Source organism: Pogona vitticeps, chromosome 12 (assembly GCF_051106095.1).
Source record: "Pogona vitticeps strain Pit_001003342236 chromosome 12, PviZW2.1, whole genome shotgun sequence".
Taxonomy (NCBI): Eukaryota; Metazoa; Chordata; class Lepidosauria; order Squamata; family Agamidae; genus Pogona; species Pogona vitticeps.
Window position 1 is genome coordinate 9,978,406 of NC_135794.1, and position 10,588 is coordinate 9,988,993.

General features: G+C 44.1%; 1 protein-coding gene across 1 annotated transcript in view; it reads right to left on the reverse strand.

The window, feature by feature from the left end:
• Positions 1 to 9,958, reverse strand: part of CCDC33 (coiled-coil domain containing 33) — a 219,247-nt gene extending 209,289 nt beyond the window's left edge. Inside the window, exons 1-2 of the mRNA XM_072982291.2 lie at positions 9,372 to 9,958; positions 6,707 to 7,185 (exon numbers count right to left, since the gene is read on the reverse strand). Coding sequence (XP_072838392.2) covers positions 6,707 to 7,185; positions 9,372 to 9,681 — 789 coding nt within the window. The 5' untranslated portion in view covers positions 9,682 to 9,958. The remainder of the gene's footprint in view (positions 1 to 6,706; positions 7,186 to 9,371) is intronic.
• Between the last annotated feature and the right edge of the window lie 630 nt (positions 9,959 to 10,588).

The window sequence follows — 10,588 nt, forward strand, 5'->3', positions numbered from 1 at the left end:
AAACCCTTGGAAGGGGCATTTGGCCAGGAAGTCCCAAGGACCCACAAAAGAGCCACCGAAGTTTAAGAACAGCAGCCAGAGGCAAGCAGAGGATTGAGCAGAGGGCGAGCTGAGTTTGTCAGCTGCTGTCGTCCAGGAGATCGGGAGAAATGTGGCCTCAAGAGGACGGCTGATCCACACGCTTGTGTAAGTCGGACGCCTGGCTTAGCCAAGCCAAGGCAGGGAGGACACTTAGGTGAAGGACAGATGCTATGTGGGTTGCCTTTACTAAGTGTGTACCTTGCCCAAACGTCTTAGACAATGTCTTACATGTTTTGTCTTTAATAAAGTTTACTCCCTTTTAAACTGTCCACTTGTGCTGCAGATGCAGAGCTAAGGTAAAAAGGTAAAGGTTCCCCTTTGACAATTTTTGTCCAGTCGTGTTCGACTCTAGGGGGCGGTGCTCATTCCCGTTTCCAAGCCGTAGAGCCAGCGTTTTGTCCGAAAACAATCTTCCGTGGTCATATGAGACACGGAACACTGTTACCTTCCCACCAAGGTGGTCCCTATTTATCTACTCGCATTTTTACATGCTTTCGAACTGCTAGGTTGGCAGGAGCTGGGCCAAGCGATGGGAGCTCACTCTGTTGCGTGGATTCGATCTTACGACTGCTGGTCTTCTGACCCTGCAGCACAGGCTTCTGCGGTTTAGCCCGCAGCGCCACCACGTCCCTAGGTGCAGAGCTAATCTGGTTCAAATCTAAGTGGCCCACACTACCAGAGTGTTTTGTCTTTTATTCCTGTTATAGAAAAGTGTGTGTGTGTGTGTGTGTGTGTGTGTGTGTGTGTGTGTGTGTGTGTGTGTGTTTGTGTGTATCAGAACTACCCAAAGTTTCTGAAAGAAAATAAACTTGGGGCTGTAGGGAAAGGGATATCTGCTCTCCCGCAGCATTGCCTAGCCCATAACCCCAGGTCCCAACTCTTTTCTCATGACAGTCATGTTTGTCAGTTTGCTGTTTCATCTGTTTAGCTGTAAGTAAAGGATTTTTTTAAAAAAAATATTTCTACTATTAATGTCTCATAGTGAGTTATTGAGACTGTAAGTGCCAGTTGGTGAGGAGAAGGGGTGGTCTACTCATGGGAACCTGAAGCGATTCTGCTCTGTGGATCCATGCACTTCTGCTGTGCATACATTCAAAACTTCAACAGTAAAACCAGTCCTTGAAAGCCCTATTGGGGTTGCTATGAGTTTAGTATCAACGTTGTCACATAACAAACTCAAACCAGAACCTCTTGCATCTTTGAGTAGACAGGGGAGGGGCATAAACCACAGCTTGTAAAAGTTCCTTTTTTGGACTTGTTTTTCCTCACATACTGTCAGGTTGTTTCCTATCTATGGTGACCTTCATGGGTTTTCGAGATACGTGAGATCTTTGAGGACTGGTTCAACATTGCCACTGCCCTTCAATGAGTTTCCATGGCTGAGGAGACATTTGAACCCAGGTCTCCTGAGTTCTAGTCTGACACCCTATCCCCTACACACTGCCTCTCCAAGTACCGATGGCCACACTTATGCCCCCAAAGAAATGTTTCCAACTGCTGGCATACACCCAGATTCCAGGCTAAGCTCACACAGAAAACCGCCTGGTGGCCAAAGCCCCATCAGAAAATAAGTGGATAACTTTTGGAAAAAAAATAACATTTTAGATATTGCAATGAATAAGTACAATGAATAACAACTCCCCAAATACCATAGCAAAATTAAATTACATTTAAAATGCAATCTTCCAAGTTCTTGGAAAAGTTGTGTTTTGTACTACAAGTCTCAGAGTCTCACAACCACTGGGACTTGTAGTCTTAAAAAGTAACTTTCTCAGTCTGTGATCAAGAGAGCTTTGTCAGTCCAAAGTGTTGCTAGTGCTGCAACTGCTTTGAAAACTGGGGGATGGAGAATGACGGAGAAATTTGAAAAATGATCCAGCACTATTCCTCTATCTCTGTATATTGGCTGAAATCCAGTAGTAAGTCATAACTAGAGTAGGCCCATTGAATCAGTAGGGATTTGGTGAGTAAGCTCTTCTGTAAGCCCATTGGTTCAGCAGGCCTACTCTAGTTGTGACTTACTACTGGATTTCAGCCAATACATTCTTTGTAATGATGCATAATTGTTACGATTTGTTGACATAAAACAATGTTCTATTAATTCATGTATTTAGACCTAATCGGGATTTAAGAGCCACTGAGCAAGGAACTGCCTTGTACACATAAAGAACATTAGGACCCATTGCTTTTAGTAAACCATGAGAATAAAAGTATGGTTATAAGGTCACATTAGCCCTGAAAATATAGTTGTGTTGTGTATAATTGGCAGGAGAGAGGACAGCAGATAAAGAATGGCATAAGAGATGTCATGTTGAGCGGATGTTGGCTGTGTGAATTAACAAGGGGGCTGATAAATTAAAGGAAATTGAGGAAATTACTAAATTATTCTTATTTATGGTTGTTGTGGGTTTTTCGGGCTCTTTGGACATGTTCTGACGGTTGTTCTTTCTAACGTTTCACCAGTCTCTGTGGCCGGCATCTTCAGAGGACCGAACTCTGTGCTCTGGTGCAGTCTGTTTGGATAGTTGAGTATTTATAGCTGTGGGATCAGCTTTTGTCCTTTTCAGGAGATGGGTGATTGTGGTGATCAGTATGTTACCCAAGCCATCCCCCCCCCCCCGGCTTCCAGGCTGCGGGAATGAAAAGTACCACTCCTGAACAGTCCTTGCCCGGCGGCGGATCCCAAGATGGACCTAGGATGAGGAGGAAGGACACCTCGTTCTCCCAGGGACCATGCTGATCACCACAATCACCCATCTCCTGAAAATGACAAAAAGCTGATCCCACAGCTATAAATACTCAACTATCCAAACAAACTGCACCAGAGCACAGACAGAGTTCCGATTCCAGTCCTCTGAAGATGCCAGCCACAGAGACTGGCAAAACGTTAGGAAGAACAACCTTCAGAACACGGCCAAAGAGCCCGAAAAACCCACAACAGCCATCAGATCCTGGCCATGAAAGCCTTTGAGAATATTCTTATTTATATTTGGATATGTCATATATGAATGTATTTTTTTGTTGGAATGCCTATAAAATACACTGTAACAGAGTGGGAATGGTACCAGTTCTCTAAATACCAAGCAGGTTTCAAGGCATTGATTTTTATCAATAAAAACGTTTGCACAGTGTAGTAGTTTTGTGAATTGACTAAGACCCCGATCTAAAAACTTCCCCTTCTAGAGGATGAAAATATTCACAAACCAGGTCTCTTCAAAATGAAAAGAGAAATGGAAAAGCAGTCAGAGGTGAAGATTTAGAAGACGCAGCCGTGTTCGTCTGTGCCTGCTTTTCAGGCAAAACTCAAAAGAAAATAATAATAATAATAATAATAATAATAATAATAATAATAATAATAATAATAATAATAATAATAATAATAATAATAATAATAATAATAATAATAATAATAATTATTATTATTATTATTATTATTATTATTATTATTATTATTATTATTATTATTATTATTATTATTATTATTATTATTATTATTATTATTATTAACAACAACAACAAAATAAATAAATAAATAAATAAATAAATAAATAAATAAATAAATAAATAAATAAATAAATAAATAAATAAATAAATAAATAAATAAATAAATAAATAAAGGTGGGCGTTTAGTAGGATGATAGTCCAGACTGCCTGCGGTTGCAGAGTAAATGATGCCATTTCTAAACAAAACACAGATGGCAGAAGGAAGCAGAGATTCATGGCCCAATTGCTGAGGGCATGCAATTCCCCAGAACCCCCCAAAGACAATAAGGAAAGAACATATTTCTTGCTTATCGCTCACAATTGAGGAAGCCTCAAACTCAGGCTTCCATGCAAATCGCAAGACAGGGGGTTTGCAATTTATATTCTGCTTTGCTGTTATTGTTGTTGTTTTAGCAAGACAACAAATCAAATTCAATCAATGGACATGGAAATTGAGAGTGTATACAGACGACTGTCTAGAGAGCAAATAAATTCTACCACTAGAGCCCAGGGTCTCTTCCATGGAGGTTTGGGGAGAGTAAGGCATGCTAAATGGGTCACTTGGTAGCCACAAGTCCAAAAGGCTTTGTTGTGCTGAGAAGTCTTCCAAAGTCATTTTTATCCTGCAAAATGGTTGGGGGAAATTGTGGGAAGGGGGCAAAATTCCACAGAACTCTCGGAGCCTTCTACACCTCCTAAGAGGCATTTAATCTTATTTCTTAAGTCTCATTGACTACTTTGCCATGGGGAGATGTCATTCTTTTGCCCTTAGAGTCTTGAGAATAATAATAATACTCTTTCAACTATGATCCTGGATGATCCCTAAGGATCATTAAGCCCAGCCCCTCTCAAGGAGGCATGATGGGGAATCAAACCCCCAACCTCTGGCTCCACAGTCAGAGACCTAAACCACTGAGTGATCCATCAGTTGCTATATTGCAGTTTCTGGTGTACTCTGTCTACCCATCTATCCATTTTAATTAGATGCAAGAGGTCCTGCCAGCAAAGCTAACCAGAATCCAGACTTTCAGGGAATATTTTCAGTTCCTCATTTTGCCCACCCTTCTCCAATCAAACAGTGGATACAAAAATGCAGACACTAGGGAAAGCTGCATGCAAAGATGAAAGCCTTTGGGGAAAACATTTAGAGGGAAATTGCTTATGCTAAAAGGAATGAGTGCAAAATGTGTGCAAGACTGCACATGAATTTTTATGCATATACAAATTTTCATGAAAACTTCTTAAACAAAGGTTTGCACATTTCAACACAAGTGCAATGCAATGGACTTGTGCCTGAAAACGAAATGAACATCAAAGCAAGTGAAGGTATGGAATGGGGAAAAGCTTCATGTTTTTCATCAAAACCCCACAATTGGGTATGGAATTCTGGGAAATGTAGTCAGGACAAAATTAAGCCACTTTCCCAGTCTCTGTGCAGAGAAGATGCATTGTGATGGCAAACCTATGGCACGCGTGCCACAGCTGGCATGCAGTGCCCTCTCTGTGGGCACATGAGCCATAAGTCACCATTGAGAAATACTTACCCATCCTCCAATCCCAGATTTCGGCCCTCCCCTCTGCTGGTGCAGTAGTCCAGCGGAGGGGTGCAGTGGCGGCTATTACTGGTCTAGCCTGATGGAGGACTGGTAAGAATTTCTCTGTTAATACTGCCTCTGGGGGGGGGGGGAACAAGCATTTAACTCTTGCAGTGCAGGGGCAGTTGTTTTTTCTAAACTAAAACCTCAGTACAGTGGTGCCTCGCATAGCGAGGTTAATCCGTTCCGGATTAACCCTCGCTATGTGAAAACATCGCTGAACGGATCAAGAAAACCCATTGGGTTTTCCAAATGGGCCGAAAACTCACCGTTCAGCAATGTTTTCCTATGGCCGGCAGCCATTTTCGCGCCCTCCCCTTGCTTACCAAGGGTGCGAAAACGCTGCGCGCGGCCATTTCGGGGCTTCCGGCGGCCATTTTGTAGCCGCCGAACAGCTGATTGGCGGGTCGCAAAGCGAAGGTCGGCAAGCGAAACGCTTACTGACCTTCGCTATGCGAGTTTCGCCCATTGGGGCCATTGCTTTGCGATCGCAGTTGCGATCAAAAAACCCCCTCGCTATGTGGATTCGTCGTTCTACGGTGCGTTCGTTAAGCAAGGCACCACTGTATTCAGGTTTAATTGCAGTGTTGGCATTTTGAAATAAATAAGTTGGTTGTGTGTTGCAGTTTGGGCACTCGGGCTCAAAAAAGTTCGCCATCACTGCATTAGACCATCCCTGTGTTGCAAAAACTAGCTAGTGTTCTCAGTTGCTGAAGGAAACTCAGTTGATGCATTTCCTTAAGTATATTCATAGAATACGGAGTAAGAACAAGTGTGACAATTAAGCCAGAGATGAGAAATATCTCATTTTAAATAAAGGACATCTCCCCAAATCCCACAGCCATTATGTGGGCTTCTGCGAGTTCTATTGAAAAAAAACACAAACCCAAAACCATTTCCCATTTCTGCATGACATTAACCTCATTCTTCCCCACATGGATCTCTCTTCCTTCGCAGTAGAAGAAATGCCCCTGCAAAAGGAGCTTTAGTCTGATGGGTGTTGAACAGGCTATTTGGACAACTGCAGAATTGTAAAGGGGTGTAAGAAGAGAGCTGCTTCATTTCATAGGTAAATTAAATATTTCCCTAGCTTTGTGGAAGTGGTTAATTTTCCAAAGGCAGTGTGGGAAGGTTGCCTTTGGAAAGCCAAATCCTCCTGTGCATGTGCACACACACACACGCACATGCACGGACACATACACCCCTCTACCCCTATCTGTCTGCCTGCTTGCCTCTGTGTGGGGCGGGGGGAGCTTGGCTAGGCTTTTTTAAAGGGGCAAGTGGTGCAGCAGCGGTGGCAGGAGGAGACAGGAAGGGGATTTTTGTTTGCTTTTCTTGACTGGCTCTTTACGACAAAAGCAAACAACAATCCCTCTCCTTGTCCCCTCCTGTCTCCTTCCCACTTTTGACAGTGGGCTGGTGGGGACCAAAGAGGGTCGCTTCAACTCTGTAAGCTGTTTGGATGTAAATAGCTAGCCACCCCCCAGAAACCCTACTTAGCCCGCTCCAAAATGGGCATGTAGACAAGAACCGCTATTGTTCCTTACCCCAAAAGCACGGGATTCTGCATTCAGTGAAAATGGAAAGGGTGGCTCCGCTATAGACACTGGACCAGCTTGGTGAGGGATCCCCAAATACTGTAAAGGAGGTGGGTAACTAGTTTGACTCGTTTCCACGGGCACCTCCCCTTGCTTGCCAGGAGGCAAAGGTGAAAGGCGTCGAGGCGTTATGGGCGTCCTTCTCTGGGCCACCGGACGGTGCTCGTGGAAGGACACTGTGTAGGCCAGCCTCCCACAATGCATTGCCAGTTCATCCCTGCCTGCCCGCAGCAGCACCATAATGTCACTATAGCGGTACAGGTCCTCGTCTTGGCTGGCAAAAAGATTCATGCGCGGTTGGTTGGTGCGGGGGTAGATGGCAAAGAAAGCCTCCCCCGTTTTGATGCTGCTCTTCAGCGAGGAACCATGGAGGCGTAAGGCTTCGATTCGTAGCCGTGCATCATGGGTTTTGTCATTTTTGCAGAAGCCTATTTGAAACAACAACAACAACAAAACCCGTAAGTAATCCATTCGAATGAACTTCTGTCAGTTCTCTGCCCTCTGAAAACTTTGGACCTGATTTCTCCAAGCATGACTTAGATAAAATAGCTCTGTAGTTCCTTCACTAATACTCCAGGGGGATTCACTAGCATAGGCACCCCAACAGAAGCTAGGACAAGGGATATGCAATCTTTCAAAAGTTGTTGAACAAAAAACTGAAATAATCCAGAGCTATTAGCCATACTGATGTGCTAATGAGGGATGGAGCCCAATAACATCTGCATGGCCTTGAGTTTCTACTTCCACTCTAGAGTAAAATTATTTAGATTGAAGGTGTGGCTCTACTGGGTACTCAATAAAGCAACAGGACTTTCTTATGACTAAATTTTGGGGAAATCAGTTATTGCACACACATCTCTTCCACTGTGTCCTCAAGTCTGTGGGCATCCAGATGTTGTTGAACTGCTGCTCTCAGAATGCCTCAACATTGACCATGCCAATTGGAACTTCTGGTTATTGAGGTCCACCAACATCTGGAGAACTCAGAGTCAGGAACTAGTGTTTCTGATAATTTTTCCCCGATCACAGATCTCCAGATGTTTGGAGTTCCCACCAGGTTCTCATTATTGGCCAGGCTGCTCGAGGATGATGAGAAGAATAAACCAACAATATCAGGAGACCTAAGTGAAGGATTGTTTTTCAGAAATGTTTTAAAATTTGCATTTAATCTTAGTTTTGCTATTAATTGCATTTTAATATAGTTTTCCATGGTATTTTAAAAACTGTAATTACAGTATTGTTTTAATTTTTTGAGCCACCTTGGGTCCCCTATGGGGAGAAAGATGCCACAGAAGTGAAATGAAATAACAAGCCTGTTCTGAACCATGACGTTTCTGAGAAATGCTCTCTATCTTTCTATGCCTTCAATTTGCGGTCTCCCTATTTTACATATCAACCAAAGGAACCCATTGCCACAAGACAGGGTGACGGATCCCCAGTTTGGATGGCTTTTTGTTTGAAAGGCTCTTAATAAACGGTACAGATCTTCTCTTATTTACTTCTTGCAGGCAAGGACAAAAAATTATTGTCAGAGTATAGAAATTTTATAAGCCTGAACCTGTATATGTGTTTCATTAACGAGCTGCCATTGTGCACAGATGTGAGAGTGCTGAATCACTCTGGACATGATGTAATGACTTGAAACCAGGAGAAGACCAGGTGCAAAGCATGAAGTCATCTGTTTTCTGATTGGACAAAATATGCCATGTACATGTATATAAGTGGACTGTGTGTTTGCTTCTTTCTCTTCCTCCACTATCACTTGCTGCCACGCATGCTGCCAGATTGTATAGAGTTCCTGCTGTGCTGTTAAGATACCTGCCTGTATATAACTGTAAATACGTGTAAATACAACTGTCTTGCAACAAAAGAAGAACTTGTAAGTGTCTTCAATAACTCTGCGTATTTCTACTGTTGCCAAAACCCTAACAATTATATCCCCCCCCCTCTGCTGGGTGATGAATTAAATGCTACACGGTTAGAATCACATGAGGTAGAGAAGGAATGGGTATACCTCTCCTATTGGTTGCCATCATTTCCCCCATGCCCGCCTAAAAACTATAAGGAAAAAGATCCAGCAGGGAAATGGCTCCTCTTGTAATGGAAAATCCAGGAAGATCAGAGTTCAAAACCTGCACAGGGAACATCCTTGAGTGATTGATTCAGATACCTCGCCATACATCCTCTTTCCAGTTCTTTGAGGGACAACGGTAACAGAAGCAGCACTTGCATTTTCCCCCTCTTTTCCATGAACTATATCACAGAATCATCCCCTGGGCTATTAACAGAAATAAAAGGGGGCTTCCTGTGGAACTACCTCTCCCATGAAGCTTTGTGAGTCCCAGGGAGTAGGAGAGCGATTTCTTTGCTTTTCACAGGACTTGGATCTGGAAAACTCCTCTGTAAGTGTCTGTTTTGGGGCTTCCTCTCCCAGGATTCTGCCTGGGGGTAGTGGATTCTGAGTGAGTTCTGGGAGCGCATGTCCCCAAACCCTGAAAATGCCATCCCTAATCAACAGGAAAATTCATACCATTCCAGCAGCAAATTTTGCCTCCTGGGTCAAATCTCCAGTTACCATGCCTTAATTACTGTCATTCCTCTCCCATCTCCTCACCTTTGGGCAGGGTGAAGAGGAACCTCCGTTTCTCAAAGGTATAGACTTCATTCAGGTTGCTTTGCTCCACAACATCAGTGGTGGCCGTGTTGGTGTACAGGATTTCTCCTTCATTGACCTGGAGACGCACACCAGCTCCCGATCCTTCCAGCAGTGGGTTCTCTGCCGTCAGCCTCAGAAAATATCTTCCCGTCTCATTGAACTGCACGCTCGTCAGCTCAAAGTCAAAGTCTAGGATCTTCTCCTCAGCTTTAAGCCGGGACTTCAGCAACGTCAGGGGGACCCGAGGTTCTCCTGCTTTACCAGCCATGTTTTGCAAAATGGAGTAAAGGAAGAAACAGAAGCACAGCAAATTAAGAAACCCAACTCATAGGGTACCCACTGGTCGGTTGCTAGACACCCCTAGCAGTACTGCGGTGGGCTTTATGGAGGCATCCTGGCTTTAGCAACGCAAACTATGCCGTCACGCAAAAGTTGCAGTTATTAAATGCAGAGGAGAATATTCCCATTTGGCACAAAAGCAATCCCCAAATCCAGTCTGTCCTTTGCACAAGTCACACCCTCCGATCTCAGATTTCCTTCTCCATATGGGTTGTGCTGTCTACTGGTAGTTCACTGTGAATTTTCTCAGGTGGAAAGTAAAACAAAAGGAAGAATACCGCTCGTGCTAGGCAGAAATATGGAGGAGAGAAACTTTCTTTTGATTCTGCTACCAGGATAAGGGCTCTGGAGAGCAAGCCGTGGAAGGAAAGAGGATCCTCATGCACACGTACGGCCCAGCAGGAAGATCAAGAAATGCGAAAGGTGGCCCAGGCGTCCCCATTTGTTTGCCCGAGAGCCTTGGCAACGCCAAGCAAAGTATTGTGTGACTGCCAGCCACACCCAGAGAAACAGGCTCTGCACAAGCCCATTGTATGCTCTGTAGGGAGGACTGGCCAAGAGCGACAGTGGGCTGGATCCAGAACTCATCATGCTTAAAGGAGACCCACTGAGGATTTGCCTCACACACTGGCTTGAAATCCAGTAGCATGTTGCACTTTCGTTTAGTCGTTTAGTCGTGCCCGACACTTCGTGACCCCATGGACCAGAGCACGCCAGGCCCTCCTATCCTCCACTGCCTCCCGGAGTTGTGTCAAATTCATGTTGGTAGCTTCGATGACACTGTCCAGCCATCTCATCCTCTGTTGTCCCCTTCTCCTCTTGCCTTCACACTTTCC